This window comes from Hyperoodon ampullatus, assembly GCF_949752795.1.
Source record: "Hyperoodon ampullatus genome assembly, chromosome: 1".
Classification (NCBI taxonomy): Eukaryota; Metazoa; Chordata; class Mammalia; order Artiodactyla; family Ziphiidae; genus Hyperoodon; species Hyperoodon ampullatus.
Window position 1 is genome coordinate 229,207,538 of NC_136914.1, and position 24,505 is coordinate 229,232,042.

Sequence of the window (24,505 nt, forward strand, 5' to 3'; positions counted from 1 at the left end):
ACGAACCCGTGTCCCCTGCATCGGCAGGCAGACTTTCAACCACTGCGCCACCAGGGAAGCCCTCTGATAAAGGACTTTATCTAGAGTACTACACATAAAGAACTGTTACGAATCAGTACTAACCAGACAACTGAATTTCTGAAAGATCTGAACAGACAGTTCACCGGACGAAGTATAGAAATGGCAAATAAGCATGTGAACATATACTCAACACCATTAGTCACTAGAGCAATGTGATGAAGAGCACATTGTTTGTTAAAGATCACAAATGTTCCACTATTGGCTTAAATGAAAAGACTGACCACGTCAAGTGCTGGAGAGGGTGAGGAAGAGCCGAACTCTCAGATATTGCTACAGCAGAAATGTCAGGTCACACAACCTCTGGGGAAAACACATGGGGAGTGTCTTAAGTTAAAAACACACCTACCATATGACCTAGCCTTTCCACCACTAGGTACCCACCTAGGAAAGATGAAAGCACATGTCCACACAAGGACTGCACATAAGTGTTTATGGCAACTTTACCCCCGAACTGTAGACGACCCAAACATCCACCAGCAGGTCAGTGGATAGAGCAGCTACAGTGGAAGGTGAAGAACTGTTGATACAGGAGATGGTACGGATGGATGTCAGAGATTATGCCAAGTGAAAGACGCCAGATGAAACACACATTCTGTGTGACTCCATTTGTATAATCTTGAAAACGAAAACTGATCTGCAATGACAGAAAGTAGTTAGTGGTTTCCTCAGACAGGGACTGGAGGGATCCGGGGACCGAGGGACACAGGGAAACCCCCCTGGGTGATGGACGTGCTTGTTACCTTGATTGTGGTGTTGGTTTCACAGGTGTGTAGATACGTCATGCCTCATCTAATTGCAGACTTTAAGTCTATACAGTTTTCTATATCCATCAATAACACTTTAAAAAATATCTAGTCATGTGGTTAATGGCTGATAAGCAGTCAAACTTTAAATGATTTAACTGTAAAAGGATATTTCCATTACAAGCCGACTCCAGGTAAAAGCCATACAAATTGTTCTGTATGTCTTATGATTGAGGAAAGTTAACGTTCCGCACGAAGTAACAGCAGAGTGTGAATAATTTTCCATTTCACATGTGCCCTATGCAGATATTATCAGTATAAAATTCATTCTTTAGGTGAAATAAGGCTTTATTGATTTTGAATGTAACATTGTTCCAACTCAGTGAAATAGTGGTGACTTTGGTGCACATTTTCTCCTTACTTTGGGCTGGCGGGCGCTCTCTTTTGGTGTGTAGTTGGCCAGTCCGTTTGCACGTGATTTACATTCCTGTGGTGGGGCCTGTGAGACGGGCGTGGGGCTTGCAGGCTGGGTGTGGGGTGGGGCCAGGAAGAAGCTCCTGGGGCGGGGGTGCAGGAAGTGGCCCACGCGCAGCCGTGTGGTGTAAGCAGTGGTCCCCATTGTGGCCGCGACTCCCCCGCCCACCACAGGCTGATCACACAGCTGCCCGCGCTTGCCCGCCCCGGTGTCCCCAGGCTGTCCCCCCCCCCGACATAGCGCTCACTGTGTGCGCAGGGTCACGGCCGTATTGATGTGATTCCTTGGTGAAGGGGCCCCTGTTCCTTTGCCCAAAGCCCCGCTTGGGGCAGTTTTCCTGATCCAGGCGGTTGTTTGTCTCTGCTTCCGTCCCACCACTGCGGGCCACTGGCAGGGCCCTTCCCTCACCCTCGGCCGGCTCTCTGGGTGGGAATCAGGCTGGGCTCTCGGTGGCAGCGGCAGGGCCCGGGTGGCGATCGCTCAGGGGCAGACAGGTGTGATGGAGCGCGTGTCACCCGCCACCTGGAAACAAATGCAGCTCCTGGAATGTCCTGGTGAACAAGTGAAAAATTGTAAAGCTCTTAAGGACTTCCAGGCTTGTTAGCATTTTTTGACAGGAAATCAGTGAAGCAGTGAACATAAAGAGTGGTCCCGTCGCCTCACGGTTTACCTGTTGTCCGTTCATTCAGCCTGAGTGACGCGCCCCCGCCCCCCAGCCCTGAGCTCAGCCAGATTACCAGGCCCCCCGTCCTTCTCCCGGGACCCTGCGCCACTGCGCCAGGGCTCCAGCCTCATGCTCCCAGGGGACCCCCAGGGGACCCCCAGGAGCAGACCCCTCCTCTGACGCCTGCGGCTGGACAGCAGACTCCGGGAGCTGAGCCCCAGGAGTGTGGCCCTTTGGGTTTCACAGCGCGTTCCCAGAGGAGGGCGGGCACAGGGTCCCGTGAAGGCCTGGTGAGGTGGGGCTTCCTGAGGCCTCCCCGGGGCTCCCGGGGAGGTGGGCATCAGCCAGCCTTCCGTGTGGGCGACGCCTGAGTTCTTGTGATGGGTGGGCTGGGGTCCAGGCGGAGCTCGGGGTGGTGTGGGCTGGCCGGGCTCTGCCTTGTAGACCGTTTGCAGCCCGTCGAGGAGAGCAGGGTGCAGGGTCTCCGGGGAAGGACGGCCTGCCGCGGGCCAGCACCTGGCTCGTGCCCAATGCGTGCACGGAGCTGCATCTGCCATCCGGGCGTTAGTCCTCACGCTGGACCATGAGGGTGGCCAGTGCAGGGCTTCGCTGGCCGGTCTCCGGTTGTCCTGTGCCTTCATCCCCAGGCCCACGTGTGTGAACAGCACAGCCTGGTGCCCGCCACGCGCAGCCAGCTAGCAGAGGTCCTCATCCGTGTCCGGGCCTTGTGGTGCCCGTGGGTTGTAACTCAGTGGAGGACGTGGCCATCGGGCTCCGCGTGTCGGCCACATCCTTTCTGGATTTATGTCTGTTAGACTATGCTGCTTCCTGTTGGTCCCAGCCCTGTCCCCCAAAAGAGAGGAAATGGCATCGGGCAAGCCTGGTGCAGGGGTCCCGCCAGGGGGCCGTCTGTGGCTGCTGTCTGCGGTGGCGCGGTGTGGCTCTCAGGGCTGGTGCTGGATCAGGGCCCCCATTGGCGGGGGACTTGTTGGCAGGGGCTCCACACCCCCCTGTGCAGCCGGGTGCTGAGCCGTCAACAGGCCGCCCCTCCCTGCCCAGAGCTTTCTGAGGTGGTGGCTGGGCACCAGTGTCTCCGGGCTGCACCCTTCAGGGTGTCCCGCCAGCTGAGCTGTTCCTACTCCGGGCCCGTCGGACAGGAGGAAACTAAAAGCGGACAGAGCTCGGCAACTGTATATGCGTCCCGTGTTCCCTGCAGAATTCCTGGCGTTTTCAGAAAGGCCCACGGTGTCGAGCCCGTCACCTTCCACCTGGAGCCACCCTCCCGGGTGCCTTGTGTCCCGAGAGCCCCGGACACCACCTCTGAGACTCACACAGATACCTGTCCGGGATTTGCTAGATAAATAAATGTTGCTGAGGCAGATGAATCACCGGAGAATTGATGCATGGCAGCGAATGAATAACCTGCAAGTATCACACAGATACTTGACTTTCAAGTCAGTGTGTCCCATGGTTTTCCCTTGATTTTGTATCTCTTGCCTTTCAGAAGTCCTGCTTTTTAACTATTACAAGGAAAAGTGGGTTGAGATTTGGGGTTTTCCTCGTTGTATGATTGTGTTCCGGGTTGAAAGGAGGAATGTCTGCACCCTGATGGCCCCTCCCCGCGTCTGCCTTAAAATCGAATAATCGTGTGTCCGACTCTCCTCCACGTTGTGGTTGATTTTAATGCATCCTTAAAAATCCCTTCCTGTCTAGTTCCTCACCTTCGAACATGATAATCTGTAGTCGGGATGTTTGCAGTTAGAAGCCGAAGAGGGGAACCACGTGCAGACACGCTGCTACGATTGCGTGGATTTTCCACTGTATCCTGCTGGCGGGACGGTGAGGACAGGGAGGTTGTCACATCAACAGACGGGCAGCCGTCAAGGCCCGTTCAACATGCAGGCCATGGTGGGGACGTGCCAGCCACAACCTCCCTCCTCTGCAGAAAGTGGAGGGACGTTCAGGCGACGGAAGGCTGCGAAGCCCGGTCAGCTGCCCTGGGTCGGGGAGGCCCTGGCCCCCCGCGGCGGCTCTCCTGCTCCCGGCCGCCCTCTGGGGTGGCCCAGTGTCCGCGATGGTCCAAGGAGGCCCTGAGAGATGGGCCGCAGGGCGCTTGCACACCTTTCAGACGGAAACTGCTGCACTTCTCTCTTCATCTTGATATTAATGTTTGGTTGTCAGCTTTTATTGGTGATTTGAAGGATGAGGCCCAGGGACGGCAGGTGTCCCCTTGGAGCAGCCCCTCCAGTGCTGTGGACACCGTCCCCCGTGTGTGCCCCCCCACCACCACCGTAAGTGGCTCAGGTGGAGAAATACCTGTGCAGGAGAATCAGTCAGAGGGTCTGACTTGTACTCTGGGCCCAGTGCTCCAGGTACTGAGCGAGCAAAGGTGATTTTTTGTTTGTTTAATTTTTTTTTTATTAATCCTCCACTCCCACCCGCCACTCACGAAAAAAATGGCCGGACACATCTTTCCGGGCTGGGGCCAGACCAGCCGGGAATGGGCAAGGCTGAGGTCTGTATATCAGTTTACGAGAGCCCGTAATGCATGATGTGATTGTGCCTGTCTAAAAATGGCTGCCACGAGCGGCAGCAGACGTTACACTGTGACCTGAAGTGGCGGGGCTGCGGCCCCATTTGGGTCAGAGCTGCGCTATTTAATAAATGGGCGCTCTTGTTCCAACCATCGAAATTATTTAAAGGGTTTTCAAAAGAGAGAGAACAAATCAAATCAAATCACAACTGTTGTATCTCATTCCGGAGTCAAGTGTAGTTTTTAAAATGTGGGCCTCGTATAGCATCTCCTCCCAGTTTTCATCTATTATCACGATAATTGAGTTTGTAGCTGGAATTAAATTTATCAAATTGTGTTATCCTCTTTAGAAATTGGAGAGGTAGCCTGGCAGGGCGCGGCAGAGTTAATCCGCTTTGCTGAAGCCCCCGGTGGCTCCACGAGGCCCATCCAGGCAGCTCAGACATCTTCCTGTCACCCTGGACACGCTGTAATTTCTCCTCAATCCCTTGTGCAAATAATGACATTTGAATCGAGCATTAACAGGCTTAATTACTTTAAAATTGTCATTTTAATTTACACTGATATAGTATTGATCATACAAGCAGAGATTAAGCTGTTCAGTGGAGCGGATGATGGGGAATTAAACATTAAAGGGCCCTCCAGGGGCTGCGCGCTGCCCAGCGAGAGCGGAAGAGGGATGATGCTTCTCGGTAATGAACTGGCAGCATGCAGGGACATGAATCTCGGGCTCCTGGAAAAGTGGAAATAATGGGGTTTGGGAGGCATTTGCAGGTTATTCATTCGCTGCCATGCATCAATTCTCCGGTGATTCATCTGCCTCACCAACATTTATTTATCTAGCAAATTCCGAGCTGTGACCTTTTGGCTGAGCACATCGACCAGAAGTTGGAGTGGAGATTTTTCAGGTGTAACTTTTGTAAGTGTTTGTTATGTTTTCTTATGTCTCTGTCACACCCAACAGAGGCCTCCGTCTTTCAGATGCACTCGGGATCTGGGCCGCGTGGCGCCAGCGGGACTGGCGGGGCCGGTTTAAGTGTCACTGGTCCCTTTTTAGACGACATGACTTGAGAGTCTTGCATTTCCACCAAGGAAGGCTTGGCCCTTTGCCTCCTTCCAGTTGGTCTTTATGTTTTCTTATAGTCAGAGCGACCCCCGACCGTACCGGTGCTGCTGGTGGAGAGAGCGTGGAAATGAAGCAGAACATCCCCTTTGCAGAAGCAAGCACGCTGACACACTCCTCCCGGCTCGTGCCAGGGCACATCACATATCTTAACGTCAAACCGTTTCACTCTGTAGAGGTTACGTAATAAAAACTTACCGTGACTGATTTTATAGCTCAGCAGGGAAAAATGAAAATCTTGATCACTGTCCACGATGGCTTTATTTTAAACAGCGGCCTAGAGATTTAATTAGAGCCTGGTCAGGGAGGTGAAGAAATGCTGCTCCCTCGCTCAGGAGAAGCGTGGATTTGCACTTGGGAGCGTTAGAAGGGCTTATCGTTTCTCCTCAGTGTGACTTAAAAGCTTGTTTTCCATTTTACTTATTCTTGACTAGCTCACTGATCTTCAGCCCTCAACAGTAGCACTTTTTGTTTGGTTGAGTTCTGTGGCTTTCTGCAAAAATGGCCGCGCTCTGATGCATCACAAGCACTACTCGCTTTTATTGGGCACCTACTGTTTGCCAGGATTGTTCTGAAAGCGTGACCATGATTCCCCCATTTTATAGCTGGGGACTTGGGGACAGAAAGGCCCAGAAACACTAGTGACTGGACCTGGTGGGCAGTCCAGAGGGTCACAGGCACGGCCCCTGCAGCCCCGCCCGAGGCACAGATAGACGGTAAAGAGAGGGAATGCACACGCGTGTTATCTTAACCCTCCGCTTTTAGACCTGCCAGCACGTCCTTACAGAGGAGGACGGGGCCTCAGTGACCCGGGTTCATAAACTAGTCAGGACGATTCCCAAGGACACTCCCGGGACAGGTGGCCATGCTCTGTCGGGCCCTTTTCCTTGACAGCCGTGGGAGAGTGACGGCCAGTCCTCCGTGCTCTCGCCAAGCCTCACTGGAGTGGCGTCGACGCGCCCGTCAGCTGGTCAAGGGCGGGGCGCGAGGCAGCTGGTGGGGCGGACTCCAGGAAGGCTGTCCTCTCTGACACGGGACGAGGTGCCACCAGAGGCTCGTTGAGACTGTCCGGGCATGGGGATGACAGGCTTGCAGCGCTGGGCTCTTGGCTGTGAGCCCCGGGGCAGCCGGGCTGCGTCGCGGCCCTCCCAGGTCTCGTTACATGTGTTTCCCGAGGTGGCCCTGCTCTCCTCGCTGGGGTCGGGGCTGAGGCTGCACATCACACAGTGACTCAGTGGCTCCCAGTGGAAGTAGTGTGGTGCGTGCACACAGCAGGGCCTGCCCTCCGTGCCCTCACTGCCCCCAGCACTCGAGGGGCGTCCTGCGTCCCTGCCCAAGTGGCCCCCACCCTCCCTGCAGTCTCTGCAGCCCCTGAGCCCCCGGGTCCTCGGGCCGCCCCGGCAAAGCCCAGGCCCACAGACCTCCTCCCGAGAATCCCCGCTCCCGCCAAAGCCTGGCGCTGCCCCCAGGCCTCCGGATCCGCCTTCTGCCCTGGCCCCGGCCCCGGGCCCCCCGTGTCCCCCTCACCACTTCAAGCCCCGTCCCCTTCCCGCCGGCGTCCACCCGCGTGTCAGACCCTCCCCCCGATCGTCTGCCAGTGACACTGTGACCAGTGGGCAGGCAGGACGTGTGAGGCCCCGGCCACTGAGGAGAGGGTGCCCCTGGGCCTCGTCCACCCCATCCCGACCGTGCAGGACGTTGGGCTCACGGCTGGGGGCTCGGTGTCCCCAGTGGCCTCCTCGGAGGGGCCGTCAGGAGTCCCCGCACCATCGGTTTTTCTCGTTGGGCCTGATTGTCCCCATCAGCACACAGGCCCGTGTTTCTCTCTTTTATGGAAAAAAGCTCTCCTGACCTTCTCCTCCCCTCGATTCTCTATCCTGGGGAAGCACTGATTTCTCTTACTTCCTAAGGGAAGGGAGCTCCGCGGTGCCGGGGGGAGTGCAGGCGGGGAGTGCTTGTCGTGCTGCTTCTCCGTGACCTCGTCAATAGGGTCAGTAGGTCCCATTCCTGTCGAGGCCGCAGGGGGCGACTGTTGTGACCTGGCCTCAGAGAGAGGCAAGGGAGGAGGGGCCTTTCTTTCACGTTATGGGCATCACGCTACCCGCGTGGTGTGAAATGTGGGGTGCGTGGGAGCCACCGCCTTCCTGCCTTTATCTGGTGCAGCGGGGGGCGGGCAGCAGGCTCCCCAAGGGGGCGACGCAGGGACACATGGGAGCCTCTGCCGGCTGACCGCCCCTCCCTGCTGTGCCATCGTGTTCCCCGGGCCGTAGCAGGGGCTCCGCGTGGTGGGAGAAGCTTCTCACCATCTGACCGGCCTGGTGGTCAACTCGGAGCCGCTGTGTCCCGATCCAGCGCCGCCGGCCCTAAAACGCAGACACGGGGCGCACCTCCCACGCCACCAAGGGGGGCCCAGGAACGGGACTGGGGTCCCCAAATTAGGAAGAGCAGGTGAGGGAGGTGAGCTCGGGGCTCTGCTCCAGAGCCGCGCTCTGAACCCCTGGGCTGCCCACGCCCCGAGGACGGGGAGGTGAGGAAGGTGGGCTGGAGCCAGGGCGCAGCGGCGGACGGTCAGCGTCGGGGCGCGACCTAGAGGCCGGTCAGGTGAACGTGGGCTCCGAAGCCTGAGGACCGGTGTTTGGAGTGGGCGGGGCCCTGACTCCAGGAAAGGACAGGAGGCCGCGTGGCTGGTGCTCATTTAAGGACACTGTGGCACGTGGTCTCTCACAGACCTTTGTAGGCAGATTGGACCAGGCACCCCTACAAATGAGGCTTTCCTGGTGTGTTTGCCCAGATCGCAAGGCTAGAAACTGCAGAGCTGAAGACAAGATTAATGAACTGCAGGTGGGCCAGCAGAAAATGGTGAAAGGAATCGTGGAAAGACAAAGGGTGGGGTGGGAGGTGTGTGGTCTGACAGACGTGGAATTGGAGCTGAGGGGAACGCTGAGGGCATCAGAAGTCGTGTTTGAACAGAGAATAAGTGACAGTTTCTAGCATATAAGAGACAAACACACAAACTCAGCAATCCCAATGAGCCCCAAACAGGATAAAAAAAAAAAAAAATCTGTGTCCAGACAGATCATAGTAAAACTGAACAGAACCCTGGACAAAGGGGACTCTTTAAAAGCTGTCGTGGGGCAAAGACGGGTCCCTCCCAAGGGGCAGCGGTGACGCCGACGGCCGCCTTCCCAGCCAAGGCCGCGTCCCAGAAGGAAGCTGCCGGCGTAGGATCCCAGATCCACAGAACACCTTCAGGATGGAAGGTGAAATCGACGTTTTTATTCAAATGAAACCAAAAAGGATTTGTCACCAGCAGACCCACCCAAGGGGCAATAAATCCTGAAGGACGTTCTTCTTGCGGAAGGAAAAGGACCCCAGGTGGAAAGTAGAGGCTGGAGGACCGAGGGCGGTGAGCACGTGTGGGGCGAACGTGGTGGGAAGATTGCCTGCAGTGTAGACGCGGGGTTGAAACCCACCAGCACCAGCACCAGCACCAGCAGGCGGTGGTGTCAGTGGAATCAGTGTCTACAGGGCTCTGCCATGTTGAAAAAGGGCTGTGAGGCTTGAGCAGCTGGGGTCCTGCGAGCCATGCCCTTTGCAGATGCTGCTGTTTTAGCATTTCTGTGAGCTCAGGACTGGGTTAAATTATTTGAAACAGAAGTAGATGGCAGTTTCCCAATATAATTGAAGTTTAAAAATCAATTAAACCTTTTTAGTAGCATTTTATATTCCCAGGCTTTTCTGATGGCAGAAGGTAGTTTGTAAACAGCGTGCATCCGTGTTGGCTGGCTCTTAAAGTGCATTTTACTTCACTTAATCCTACATCCATGATGCTCATAGCCTATTTCTCCAGAACATCTGTAGGAATGAAATTGTAATTGAAAAGCTAATGATTTTTGGAAGACAAAAGATGAGAGTCAGAGCTGTTTTAATAATTATGATGCAAACTCTCTACATAATTTAATTGGGATAAAAGTTTATTGATTTACTTTGGTAATCATTTAGACATGGACATATGACAACAAATTTCATAATTAAAACTAGTCGTTATTTTAAGTCTGATATTTTTCTTTGCTCATTATCAAAACTTTCCATTTGCAAGGTATTATTATTGAAAAGAACATTCATACGGCAAAGGAATCTCATTTTGGGACAAAATACTTAGGTGATGTAAAGTTAAAGATGGTTTGGGGGTGCTTGCTGAGGGGCTCGAGGTCTGCGGCATTTCTCACCATTGCCTTGGAGGTTGATGGGCCCACAGCGTGAATTCTGTCTCGTGGACGGATTTACTTTCCCACCTGCTGCCAGGCTTCAGCTCCTGGAACTTGTTAAATCAGGCCAAGTCAGTAGCATTTCCCTTTTGAAAAGGAAGGTCCAAGATACTGCCTTGAACAAAAGCGAGTGATTCTGTGGGGGGAGGAGGGTGTCGGGTCGTGGACAGGGGCATCTGAGAGCGTCTCCCAGGTGCTGGGTGTGTCCGGGGCCCCCACGAGTCCCTGCCCTCGGGGAGCAGCAGCTGTCTGGGATCCTCGGCTGCGGGATCCTGCCAGAATTTCTTCCACATCACCACTGCCCCGAGCTGTGGGATCTGGGCTCGGTGCCCAGGCCCAGGCACTCAGAGTGCCGGCGGGTCAGGCCCCGTGGCCATGCCCCCTCAAGACCACTCCCAGGACTCCTCCTGCCCTTGTCCTGTCCTCTTCCCTGACTGTGCCTGGTCCCCGCTGACCATTCCTGGTCCCCACTAACCATTCCTGGTCCCCACTGACCCCCTATTCTCATGACCTCCCTGTGTCCCCGCTGACCTCCCGGGTTCCTTACTGACCTCCCCGTGTCCCCACTGACCTTCCCGTGTCCCCGCTGACCCGCCGTGTCCCTGCTGACGGCCCCCTGTCCCCTGCCTTTTGCACTGGCTCTTGTCCCTCCTGGGGGGCTCTCCACACACCAAGCATCCCATTTACATCTGGGCCCAAACGTCTGTCCTGGACTCCGGGCCTGATGTCCCCCTGAGGTGTCTTAGGGCCATTTCAGCCCCAGCTTGTCCAAAGCTGGACGCCTTCCCTCCCAAACTCTCCCCGTCTCAGGTGATGGCAGAGCCCACCTCCAGCTGCCTGGGCAGCACCCTGGCTCCACCTGTTCTGTCAGGACGTCCTGGGGATAGTGCCCCCCGCTCAGAAGCTGACCGTCCCTGCGAGGCCCACGTCACCGCCCCGTGCCCCGCACCGCCCTCAGGCTCTCAGGCCAGACTTTGCGCTGCCTGAGCGCGGCTCGATATGGTGCAGATGGTTTGCGGGGTGCGTGGGTTCTCTGGGAGGGCTGTCCTGGGCCCACGGTCACCATGCGCAGGTCAGGGTGGGACCAGAGTCCTTGCAGCGCGGGGCCATGGCGATGTGCCCTGCCTGCAGCCCGCCTGCGAGGCCGTCTGGTGACACGTCAGCCCTCTTCACGCGGCCGCTGGGAAGGGTTAGCGGCATGTCACCCTGGTGGGGTTTGTCGTGGGCCAGGGGACGCTGAGTGGCCATCGCCGCGGTTTGCCTCCCGTCAGGACAGCAGTGCCTGCACTGGGTACTGGACAGCCCAACGGGGGACAGCGCTGTGACAGGGCTCGGCGCCCGGGGCACAGCACGCCAGCCGCCCTGGTGCACGCTTTGTAAAATGCTTTTTAATTCAGCAACGGAACATCATTAACTTCGTAAGTGGATGAATACAGTGGACAACCGATTTGATTAACTTCTGGTGCCGCAGTCGGCGGGAGACCAAATGACATTACGCACGTCCCTGGCGCAGGTGGGCTGCCTGGAGTGGGGCTGCAGGGTCAGCGGGGGTCCGGGGGCGTCCTTCCACGTTTAGCCCACAGGCTGACGTGGAGAGTAAGTCAGTTCCTGTTCGAGGTTGCAGAGCTGCTCGGAGAAGCAGCAACACCTCGGCGCAGCGTCCCCGCAGGCCGCCTTCTTGTGACGTGGGCTGACACGGCCAGTCGTGCCTCCTTGTCCAGTTAGGCTGCCCGTCCGAGAGTTTATTATACGGAGAAGATCAATGAAGCTTTGCATTGATGGAAGCAAGAGCCTTGTTTCATTTATTATTGTTTATAATCTAATGAATGTTATAGTAAATTTGCTTTGATTTATTACTCCATCTATTAAATTGTTTTAAAACCCGGAGTCTTGGGGCTTACTCTTGTGAAATGGTTGTTCCCCTTATCCGTGAAACTGCGTTATTCTTCGCAGTCAGGCTCAGCTTCTTGGAGGCGCTGGAGGCTGCGTGTTAGGTTGTCCTTTGAACTCTGCGCGTTGGCTCCAGAGCCGTGGACCCATCTCTCATCGGGGTGCCCTGTGCCTCTGTGACTGTCTCGTCTGACCTGTGGACTCGTGCCATGTGCCAGGCCTTGTGCTGGGGACTCAGAGGTGACCAGACCACCCTCAAGGAGCTCCCTCCGCTCCCGGTAAAGAAGGGAATAAGCACACAGCCAGAGTGGGCAGCACTGCAGAAGGACAGGGCTCTGCGGGGCTGCAGTCCGGGAGGGCTGCTCAGAGGAGGCAGCATTTCCTTGGGCCTCGTGGTGCCCGTGAGGCTCTATTCCCATGGAAACCTGTGACCTCAGGCTCTCATGAGAAGAAGCTGGCACAGCAGGTAATGCCTTGATGACGGCAGAACTTGGCCATCTCCAGGCCTGGAAGGGCCAGTGTGGCCAGAGCTCTGTGAGCTGGGCGGGCTCACAGAGGAGGGAGGGTGAGGGAGGGTGGCTGGAGAACAGAGGAGTGCAGGCCAGACTCCTGGAGGCCCCGGCAGCGGGGGCGGGGGGGGGGGAGCAGTGGAGGGAGCAGGGGTCCCGCCTGGTGCGGGGCAGGGGAGGTTAGAGACACGTTTCTGTGACCGCGGCGTTCCCGCGGGGAGTGGGCGTTTGGGGCGGAGGTGGCGGTGCAGAAGCAGCGGGAGGCGTCCAGAGAGAACGAGGTTTCCAGTGGGCGCAGGAGGGGGACCGGCACCCTAATGTCCTGAGTCGGAGAGGCTGGACTCCTGCGGGAAGTCACGTGGGGACTGAGTGCCCTGCACTGGAGGCTGGCCCCCGGGGCGGGCGCTGCAGGGTGAGCTGGCGGCTGCTGCCACGTGGAGCTGGGGAGGAGACCCCGGCGAGGCCGAGAGTGGTGTCCTGACACCCGTAATGAAGGCCGTGCAGGAGGGCAGGTCGGTGACAGGAGGACAGGTCCCGTGTTGCTGGGAAGCTGAGGGTCCCAGAACGTCTCCTGTGGATTTGCAGCTGGGCTGTCACGGAGACTTGGCTTAGCGATTTCAGCGGGTGGTGAGGACAGAGACAAGGCTGGGAACAGGCAAAACCCTGGGCACGGCACAGCAGACAGAATCCAGCGTGGTGTAAACATGTGCGTCGTGAGCAAGCCAGGCCGATGCCAAGAATGCAAGGCTGGCTTAACATTTTAAAATCTCTTAAAGCAATTCACTGCTTTAACCATCCGGAAAACAGACCTCAATATGGTTAAAGATATATCATGTTTATGGGCAGGAAGACTGCGTAGTATCACAAAGACGTCAGCTGTCCCCAAGTCAATCTGTGTTTGTAATCCTAACCCCAGCAGGATGCTTTGGGTGTAATTTGGCAGTTGTTCCGGAGTTTTATATGCAAGTATAAAGGGCCAAAAATCACAGAAACAATTGTGAAGAAAAGCAAAACGGGGCATTTATTTATGCTACTAAATATCAAGACTTATTATAAAGCTAAACTAGGAAAAAGTGCTATTAGAAATAGACCAATGGAACAGAACCAAGAGCCCAGAGAACAGATCCCCAAACGGATGGAAAAGTGGTAAAGGAGTCGTCACATACGTGCTGGGGAAACCGGACAGTATGGAATTCCATATGGAATGAAGTAACGCTAGATCTCCCCTTGCGCCATACCCACGAATAAGTCCCTGTTATTGTAAAAACCTAAATGGGAAAGAAACAACCTTACACGTTTTACATGGAATATTGAGACTCATTGTGGGGTCAGACTAGGGAACTGTTTCCAAACAAGACATAAAGACGAAACCCTAAAGGACTGTGTTGGCTAATTTGACTACCTTAAAAATAAAGGCTTTCATTTCATGAAAGATACCATAAAAAATTGACTAGGTAAGACACAGAGAGTGGGGGAATTCTCTGTAATACAAGTAGTAGACAAGGGAAATAGAAAATAAGCAAAGGATAAGAATAAGGTGTTCGCAGGAGAAACCCAAGTTTCCACTCCTCTTAAAAAGAGGTGCTCAGCTGCGCTAGTCTAAGAAAAACGCGAATAAGACAACAGCGATGTGTAATCTCACCCCAGTCGGCTGGCAGAGATCCAGGTGTGCCGGCACCAGGTCCTGGCAAGGGTGTGGGGCAGCAGGCACCGCTGGGCGCCGTGTAGAAACCTGCGTGGAAGGTGCCCATCCACCGTGACCCAGAAACCCCAGCCACGTGTCACATACACGTACACGCACATTTAATGCACCCGGGTGTGTATCTCTCCCATGTGCTCAAGGACACGGTGCAATGTTCGTTTTAGTATTGGTTCTAATAGTGAAAACATTGGAAGCAGTCTTCATGTCCAACAGCAAAACTGGATAAATAACTTGCAGTATTATTGTATATTGGATCTTGTAGCATTAAAAATAAGCTCACGTTACATGTTGCAACATCGAACGTTTCTAAAATAGAACTTTGAATGGAAAATAAAACAAGTTCCTTAGCCAGAGCAACGTTGAGGAAAAGACGTGGAGCTGCAAGGATCAGACTCCCTGAGTTAAGACTATACTACAAAGATACAGTCATCAAAACAAGTTCCTGAGGAGGGAGGAGGTACGATGGTGCAGATAAAGTTGGTGAAGGCTCTGAGCCCTTGCAAGGGTGCCTTTGACCTTGGTCATCGACACTGAGGATGGCAGCCACCTCTGGGGGGACAGTTGCGTTGGGAGTGTCCAGCACAGCGGACACCTTGGAAGTCCCCACGCGACCTCAGGCCGTTCTAGAGCAGTGACACCCGTGTGCGCCTGCTTATCGCCCTGCTCTCCCCATAACCCCCAGGCTGAGTTTTGTGCCGATCGCTTTATTCCTTCGTTCTGTTTAAACGCACTCTTTTGATTGTGTTTCTGTTATCCTGGCACCACGCCCTGTGAAGTTTCAGGAACTATCCTCTTTCTCAACATTGCGAAGCCCCTCTGTGGTTTTTGGTGTGACTTGCTTGTTCTCCTTGCTGTGTCGTGCTCCACTGTAGGACTGGATCACGAGTATCTGTCTTCACGTTGTTAGGCGTTTGGTTGCTGGGTCTGTTGGTGTTTCTGGCAGTGCCGCCTGCCTTCCCATGCGTGTGTCCTGAGAGCCCCAGCTTCTGAGAGAGAGCTCTGTGTGTGTGTTTATGCACGGCTTCCCTTGGGTGTAAACTAGCTGTGAGGCCGTGGAGCTGTCCGTCTCCCCATGGCTGTGTGCTCAGAGCTTGTGGGTCCCCCGTGTTACGAGGGATCCACAGCCAGCCTGGGTGCACATCACAGCCTCTCGTGTCCTGAACTTTGTTCTCCAAGGGTGGAGATGTTTGCATCTGATCCTGATGGAAAGTCAGTGCTGAGCTGAGCACAGCTGCTTCCCTGACACCACAGCGCGTGTGCACATGCAGGGCCGTACCTCATTTGGGGGCCCTGTGTCCACGGGGCGCTGTCTGCTCCCCGGGATGGAGCAGGTGACATGTCAGGGGTTCATCATAATCTCCAAACCAAGGGGCCTTTCCAGCCGTGAGTCATTCACGCCCATTGATTCTAACGTAGAGCAGCTCACGTTCTGTGGTTTGCTGCAGACTGGAGGATTAGTTATCAGCTGTGTCTTAGGAAGTTCTTATCCTCTTCTCAGGCATTTATTTTATTTTTTTAAAAAATGACATGTTGAAAATGCTTTATCCTTAGAAACAATGTAATGTAGTGCCTTCCGGGAGGAGCTGTGTTGCATTTAAAGGCAGTTGGCCTTCCTGATGGGCAGATTCCCTGGCCCTAGGCTGTGTGTGACCCCCTGGCACGCCCTCTCCTGTCCTAGAATGCAGCAGCTGGCTTCTCGGAGAGCCCCCTACCTGGGGGACGGCGGTGGGTGTTCCCTGAGACTTGGAGGAGGGAAGCTCCCTTCTGCAGGCGCCCTGGGAGCTGAGACCCAGCCTTCCTGTTCCCACGGTGCCCTCAGAGGCACTGTTAGCGCCTTGGGGTCGTGTGCGAGAAGCACTTGTATGGTTTCCTCTTTCATTGTATCTGGAGAAGAAAATTTCGCTCCTGTGCCCCTTCCTGCTCAGTCGATTTGACTTGAGGGTTTGGAACTGTCTGAAAGCCAACTGGACGCGGGGGCCGAGGGCTAACCTGTACCTGGGCCTCTAACGTCGGCGCAGAAATGATCGGTTAATGAATGTCTGATCTGTTTGCATATAAAAGGTGGAGGGGTGTTTCCAAGGAGTAGCTTTTGCCGGTGAGTCCCCGGCCCGCGGCAGGTGGGTGGCGGCTCCGTCCGTGGTGCCCTCCGCAAATCCACGCTTCGCCGATGTCTGTGGATGCATGGCTTCCTGTCCAGCATGGGGGCCGTCTGCCTGCGGCCCCGTCCCTTGCCCTGGCTCTGGGTACCTGCAGAGCGGCCTGCGGCTTTCAGAGCTCACCTCCCGCAGGCAAACGAGCGCCCAGGTGTGGCCTGTGGTCCCGTCAGCCGTTAGCCGACCTGCTACAGGCAGGGGACTGGCTTCGCAGCACTGCAGACCCTCGAGGATCCAGTGGAGCCGGGCAGGTGGGACCAGGAGCCACACGGGCCGGATCTGGTCCGCACCCAGCGCCCCTTCAGAGCCCTGTCGCGAGAACTGTGGCCTTGGGTCCCCGTAGCCGCGGGGCGAGGCCGCCCCTGAGGCCATCTCGCTGCCAGAGGTCAGGGCGCCCGCCCCGTGTCTGCTGCTCCGGGGACACAGGAGCGGCTGGACTGCATTTCGCTAATGGAGAATTAATAAGCACTCTTGACAGTCAGGTTTATAAATATGTAAAAAGTATTTTAATTGTTTCTAGCAAAACAGGCAAGGAGTCAATACTCTTGAGACGTGACGAACACACTGCTGACAGGTGCGGGGTCAGAGGACGCGCGAGCCGGCGTCCCGTCGGCAGGCTGCTTCCCGCCACCTATCCTCACAGCCTGTGACAAATGGGCCCTGAACTGTATCGATGGAGTCAGTCAGACGTTGAAAAAGTTGAGTTGAACTTTGACTTGAAATATTCATTAGAGCTAATTATGGATTTTCTGACTCTCTGAGTTACAGCTCTGTACCTGCATTGGCAATTTATTTTCCATTTATTTATTGTAAACTTCTTAATATTATGTTAGCTTTATCACAGCCAATGAGGCAATAGTTCAAATCTTTGCAGTTGCGTTCTTTACTTACGCTTTTTCTGAGTGCTTTCTTTACCCAAGCAAACGGGAGGATATCCGTTCGCTCGTGGGCGTGTCCTGCCGTGTTCCAGGGTCCAGTGCTGCCCACGCCCCTCTTCTTGGAGGGGCCTTGACCGTCCACGGTCAGAACAGAGAGCGGAGGCTGGTCCTCGCGTGTGTGCGCCGTGGTGCCCAGCTCCTCTCAGAGAGGACTCGGGGCAGAGACCTGATGGGTGAGTCAGGCAAGCAGCACGTGCGCTCCGTTTATTTTGTGCCTGCGCTGTGGGGAGCCTGTCGGCACTGACCACATGCCCGAGTCCCCGTCACACACACGGATACACACGAAAAAGATGTGTAACTACACACGCACACATACACCCAGTTAAGTCTGAATCCCAGGTAAACAAGTGACTTTGGGCGCCAGATGCCCCATCCCCGCCCCAGCCCAGTCCCTGCACTTTGGCCTTTTCCTGAGGGGGGCGAGCAGGGCTGACTCATGGCCCAGGACAGCTCCCGGCACCCGGCGGGCGCCCCGTGGCTGCTCGTGCTGTTGACCGTGGATGGGCAGGGCCGGTGGCTCCAGAGGCTCTTGAGGTTGCAGCTCAGTCCTGAAGGACGAGCAGGTGACTGCAGGGGACTGGACCGGCCGGCGGGCCTGCCGAGGGGCAGGGGGAGCCACGGCGAGGCTGTGCTGCCCGGAGCGGAGCCGTGTCCTGCACTCAGGAGCCACCCCCTCTGCCCCGACCCTCGCCCGCCGGACCGCTGGACCCTGCAGCGGACGGGAGGCGGGGGGGGCGGGTGCGTCCACACGGGAGATGCCCACTCGGGGTTGGCTAGCGGCCGGCGCTCCTGGCGTCCTGGGTCGGGAAGTGTCTGCGGCTGCCTGTTGAGTTTGGGGGCTGATTGGGCTGCAGTGAGCTGAACTCCTTTTCTCACCCACAGAGCTTCTTAGTCACCGCTCAGGACTGCTTCAGAAACGCTCCCGGGCTGGCCTCACTCCATTTCTCTGTTTGCTCTACAGGCACTAGGAAGCTTTTACTTTCTTCACGAATCCTTAAAAAACATCTCCCAGTTTGACTTTAAAGGTAAGACTCCACGTGTGCCCTGCTGTCTTCTGGGATCCTCCATCTTGGTGGAGCCCCGACCCCCTGCCCGCTAGTCTGGCTTCTCCTGGTCCCTCCCACCCAGTGTTCCTGCCAGAGCACCGCATGGTCTGGGTTTGATCGAGGGGTTTGCGCAGTCACTAAGCAGGGAATCATGAGGACACCTGCTTTCTGGCTTCTCTGAGGCCGAGGTGGCCGGCCTGTGCTGGGCGGCTTCCCGCTTCCCGTTCCGCCCCGCCCGCGGCTCCCAGCCCGTTACCGCACCTCTGCCACCCCTCACGGCTCTGGCGGGTGACTCTAGCTTTCCTATAATACAGTTAGGAGCAGAGGGAACTGTTTTGTATCTGTGTTCCTGTCGCAAGTGAGAAAGTAAAAAAAATGAAAAACACAACTGGAGGATAGCATATTTCAGAAAAAAATGGGCGAGAGCATATGTTTGTGGCAGAGTAGAAAATGTAGCCCCGTGTCTAATGGGTAAACACTGTGTGTCTGTACCGAGAAGAGTCACCCAAGATGCTCATGACACGAGGGTGTGTGAGTCTGTCCCCTGATCTGAGGAGCTGCCGTCCCTGCTCCATTCAGTCTGCGGGATGCGTGTGCATTTATCTTCCACGCAGGGTTGTCTCTTCATGTTACATGTAAATCCGTCTGAGCTCCACTTGGGCTGTTGAGCCAGGTCACATTAATCTGAGATGCCTCCCGAGGTGGGATAACTGTGGGAGCGGCTGATTATGTCGGTTTGTTCAGATTCATTTTCACCACTCACTCGGGAGACGGATCGCACTCACCAAGCTGGGAAGCAGTGATTCCATCCGCGTTGAGAACAGGGTCCCAGCCAGCAGGTGACTGTTCGCCGGCCCCGTAGCCTGAGCTTCCTCTGCGCTTGAGACGCAGCATCTGCCTTTCCTGCCGAGGAGCTCGGAGCGGCCCAGCAGACCTGGTGGGAGCCGGAGCTGGGGCCACTCTTCCCACGACCCTACCAGACGCTGGACGTCGAGTGTCCTGTCCTCGGGCCACGGAGCTGTGAGCAGAGGGGCTGTGCAGACACAGCGGCTCCAGACGAAGCTGGAACAGAACAGGCTGCGCTTCTAATAAACCTGCACCTCAAACTCCACAGGTGCCACGTCTGTTGAACTTTTCCTTCTTCCAAGTAACCTTGTGCAGACATGTTTTATCACTAAATCAAACTCGTCCTACAGTACCTGGCTGGCCCACAGTTTATTCACAGCTGTACCTTCCATGTACATTTATCTGACTCTAGCAAAACCTCCATGCTGTCAGTGACAAGACCCATGACAAAACGGGCAGCGGCCGTGCCCTGAGCAGGCGAACCTGGCAGGAGGCTGTGTCGAGTCTGAAAACACCCCGGGGCGTGGCGTGGCAGGTGTTGCTGCCTACCGATCCCTAGCGCGGGCGAGGCTGGGGTCTCGGGCAGGCTCGCACTCCTGCCTGGAATTGAACTACAGCAAAAGCAATCCAGGCTTGTGAAGTTTGAATCAACTTTTGAAAAGAAACAGCCTGAATTTTAACAAAATGTGTTCCTACTTAGAAACTTGAGATGAAAAGGGATGAAAGGGACTCCAGTTTCTGGTCCAGCACGTGATGAGCTTGGAAGCTGTCACTCAATCCTCATGAGAGACGATCCAAACAAGCTGAAAAGAGATGATTCTTCTTAGGTCCCTCAGAGGAGCAAGGTCACAGGGCACACTGCTGCCCCCCAAACCGGGGAGAGAGACAGACGGGCCCAGAGAGTCAGAGCCCACTGAGCAGAGAGCACCGCACGGCCAGGACACTAAGAGAGGCCGAGTGTGGGCAGCTGGCGGGGAAGCGCACCCAGGCTCAGGGCCTACCCTGTCGTGGGCTTTACCTCCTGGAAGCTAACCCGGTTCTCACACTGAAGATCAAAGAAAAATCCCCAGACATTTCTGGCAGGGGAGGGGAAAGTAGCTATTGTGAAATATGCCCAGACAACTCTGTTCTTCTTAAAGGCCTGCCCTCAGGGAAACCCTGAGCCCAGCCCACTGGGGTCTGATCAGGGCCTAACCAATGGGGGAGGAAGGTAGACGATTGCAGCCTCCTCTAGCCTTCCTGTGCAACCTGAGAAAACAAGAAGAAGAGCAAATTAAATCCAAAATAAGCAGAAGAAAAGAAATAATAAAATTGGAGCATACATCAATGAAATTGAAAACAGACACTCAGAGAAAACTAATGAAACCAAAAGCTAGTTCTTTGAAAAGATCAATAAACTTGGTAAACCTTTAGCCAGGCTAGCCAAGAAGAAAAGAAGACACAAATTACTAGTATTAGAAATGAGAAAGGGGTCATCAGTACTGATCCTGTGGACATTAAAAGGATGATCAAGGTATATTGTGAACAAGTCTATGCCTATAGATTTGATAACTTAGATGGCCCACTTCTTTGAGAGATACGATCCACCAAAACTCATTCAAGGAGGACTAGATAGTATGCATGGGCCTTTGTCTATTAAAAGGAATTCAATCAATAATTAATAACCTTCTAAAAGCATCAGGCCCAGATGGTTTCCCTGGTGAATTCCACCAAACATTTAAGGAAGAAATTATACCAATTCTCTACAATCTCTCCCAGAAAATAAAGGCAGAAGGAAAACTTCCTAATTCATTCTATGAGGCCAGCATTACCCTAATAACAAAACTAGATAAAGGTATTACAAAAAAGGAAAACTATAGGCCAGTATCTCTCATGAACAGAAAATGCAAATTCCTCAATATAATATTAGCAACTCAAAACTAACAATGTATAAGAAAAATTATACACTATGTCCGATTCAGATTTATCCCAGGTATGCAAGCCCGATTCAACATACAAAAAATCAGTTAATGTAATCCATCACATCAATAGGCTAAAGAAGAAAATCACATGATTATATCAATAGATACAGAAAAAGCATTTGATAAAATCCAACACCCATTTATAATAAAAACTCTCAGCAAACTAGGAATAGAGGAGATCTTCCTCAATTCAATAAACAGAGATTCTACACTAACTTCAAAATTAATGGTGAGAAACTAGATACTTTTACCCTAAGGTCAGTAACAAGGCGGGGATGCCCACTCTCACCATTTCTCTTCAACATCATACTGGAAATCTTGGCTAATAAGACAAAAAAAAAAGGAAATTAAAGGCTTATTGATGGGAAGGGGCTGTCTTAGTTCTTAGGTGACATGTTTACATAGAAAATCCCAAGGAACCACCACCAACAACAGTAGCAACAAAAACTGGTACCAGTAAGCAAGGTTGCAGGGTATGAGGTTAATAAGCATACGTCAGTGGCTTTCCTCGATACCAGCATTGAACAGGTAGAATTTGAAATTTAAAACACAATATTATTTACCTTAGCACACGTACAAAAAGAAGTACTTAGGAATAAATCTGACAAAATGTATATAATATCTACATGAGGAAAACTACAGAATCTGATTGAAGGAATCAAAAAAGACCCAAAGAAGTGGAGAGATAGTTCATGTTCATGGATAGGAAGACTCAGTATGGTCAAGTTCTTCCCAACTTGATCCATAGATTCAACACAAGCTCATTCAAAATCCCAACAAGTTATTTTGTGAATATTGACAAACTGATTCTAAAGTTTATATGGTGAGGGAAAAGACCCAGGAGAGCCAACACAATATTGAAGAAGAAGAACAAAGTCGGAGGACTGACACTACTCAACGTCAAGACTTTCTATAAAGTTACAGTAATCAAGACAGTGTGGTGTTGGTAAAAGAAGAGACGGATAGATCAATGGCACAGAAGAGAGAGCCCAGAAATGGACCCACACAAATACAGTCAACTGATCTTTGACACACGAGCAAAGGAAACAAAACAGAGCAAAGAGACTCTTCTCAACAAGTGGTGCCAGAACCTGCTGGACATGCACGCACACAAAAAGGAATCTAGTCACAGACCTTACACCCTCACAAAAACTTAAAATGGATCACAGACCTAAATGTAAAATGTGAAACTGTAAAACTCCTAGACGATAACATAGTAGAAAATGTAGGCGAACCTTGGGTTCAGTGATGACTTTTTAGATGCAACACCAAAAGCATGATCCATGAAAGAAATAATTTTAAGTTGGACTTTACTAAAGTGAAAAACTTACATTCTGCAAAAGACACTGTTAAGAGAATGAGAAGACAAGCCAGAGATGGGAGAAAATGTTTGCAAATGACACATCTGATAAAGGACTGTTATCCAACATATACAAAGAGCTCTTAAGACTCAACAATAAGAAAGCAACCCAATTTAAAAGTGAGCTAAAGATTTGAACAGACATCTCACCCAGGAAGATATACAAATAGCAAATAAACATGATGAAAAGATATTCAACATCATATGTCACCAGGGAAATGCAAATTAAAACAACAATTAAAACCACTACACACCTATGAGAATGGCTAAAATCTGAAAACTTGACACCGCCGTGCTAGCAAGGACGTGGAACAACAGGAGCTCTCACTCACTGCTGGTGGGAGTGCAGAACGGTCCAGCCTCTTTGCAAGACAGGTTGGCAATTTCTTGCAAAGCTAGACATACTCTTACACATCCCTTGGCATTTACTCAAATGAGTTGAAAACTAATGTCTGCACAAAAACCTTTACAGCAATGTTGACAGCAACTTTATTCGTAATTAGCAAAACCTGGAAGTAACCAGAATATGTCCTTCATAGATGAACAAATAAACAAGCTGTGGTCCAGAGACAATGGAATATTATTCAGCAGTAAAACAAAGTGAGCTATCAAGATACAAAAACTCATGGAGGAACCTTTTAGGAGGAACCTAAAATGTGTGTTCCTGACGGAAAGCAGCCCCCTGGAGGAGGCCGCCTGCAGTATGTGGCCAACGACTGAGGAGACGATGGAGACAGTAGAAGCATGGCTGGTTGACAGGCGCTGGGGGAGGGAGGGATGGACAGGTGGAGCACGGGGGTGGGGCCGTGGAGGTGCTCTGCGTGCCACTGCAGCGGTGGGTACATGGCGTCATGCGTTCGTCAGGACCCCTAGCGCGTACGAGCCCAGCAACACGAGATGTTGGGAAGCTGTTGGGGGGGCGGATGGGAACTCTCCACTTGCAGCTCAGTTTTTGTAATCCCCAGACTGCTCTACAAATACAGGCTCTTTTTTTTTTTTTTCTGTGGTACGCGGGCCTCTCACTGTTGTGGCCTCTCCCGTTGCGGAGCACAGGCTCCGGACGCGCAGGCTCAGCGGCCATGGCTCACGGGCCCAGCCGCTCCGCGGCACGTGGGGTCTTCCCGGACCGGGGCACGAACCCGTGTCCCCCGCCTCGGCAGGCGGACTCTCAACCACTGCACCTCCAGGGAAGCCCCAATACAGTCTCCTTTTTAAGAAAGAGGCCTCCTCCCCCTACCCCTCCCCAGTCTCCCTCTCTTTCCTCAAGGGAACTGGGGTTTCATCTCAGCAGAACCGCCTGCTGTGCAGCCCCCGCCCTGTCCTCATTTCCAGGAGCCTGCAGGTGGCTGCCCGTGCCTCAGAGCCGGTCCTGCACCTGTGCCCGCCTGGCTCACCGAGGGCTGCTGCGTCTGTCCTCTGGGCATCCATCCGTCCTGAGGATGTCCGTTTGGGGGGGCGTCCACCCCTTTGCAGCTCATGAACCGATGCCCCCAGTGGGCTGTTTTGGTGATTCAGCCTTTGCTACGAGGATCCCCATCCTGAGCAGACCTTTAGAAAGAACTTTCTTTATTCTCAGGTCCAGGCGGTACTCGGGCCGTGGCGGTTAGCAAAGGGGCATAGGAAGGAGGGATAAATAACCCCCTGCAGGGCGCCCGGTCGGTGGGCCCGAATGGCCCCAGCAGCAGCTCAGCGCCTCCCAGGGACGAACCCGGATGTCGGGAGGAGGGGCGTCCCTAGGACCCGGCGGAGGCCGGCCGCTGCCAGGGGCTGGACCTCCGCCCGGCCCTCACCCTCCTCAGAGGCCTCGCGGGGGCCCAGGGCCACCCCTCGCTCCTCCGTCAGGCTCAGCTCCGCCCTGCTCCGGGGCTCCCCTGACCGCCCCCCAGGTGACACCCTCCCGTCCTCCGCACTCGGCCGCCGTGCTCCCCGGTCCGAGCGGCCTCCCTCCTCCTTCCCACTGCCTCAGGCTCGTCAGCAAGACCCGGCTCTGGCCTCTGCGCGGCCACACTCGGGGAGTATCCACGTCCCGTGTCCTAATCCACGTCCATCTCCCCGCCTCATGCCCAGGCCCACTCTCTGGGTCATGTCTGCGTCCCATGTCCGCGTCCTCAGCTTCTGGCCGGGCCTCACGGCACTCAGTGGACGTCCTGGTGCCCACGGGTGCAGGGAGGGCCCAGGAGGGGAGCTGGAGGCCCGGGCGGGGTGGAGGGAGG

At 54.1% G+C, this 24,505-nt stretch overlaps 1 protein-coding gene across 1 annotated transcript in view; it reads left to right on the forward strand.

Moving 5' to 3' along the window:
- The window catches only part of INPP5A (inositol polyphosphate-5-phosphatase A), a 179,572-nt gene that overhangs the window by 101,705 nt on the left and 53,362 nt on the right, over positions 1 to 24,505 (forward strand). The window contains exon 5 of the mRNA XM_079713026.1: positions 18,041 to 18,104. Coding sequence (XP_079569152.1) covers positions 18,041 to 18,104 — 64 coding nt within the window. The remainder of the gene's footprint in view (positions 1 to 18,040; positions 18,105 to 24,505) is intronic.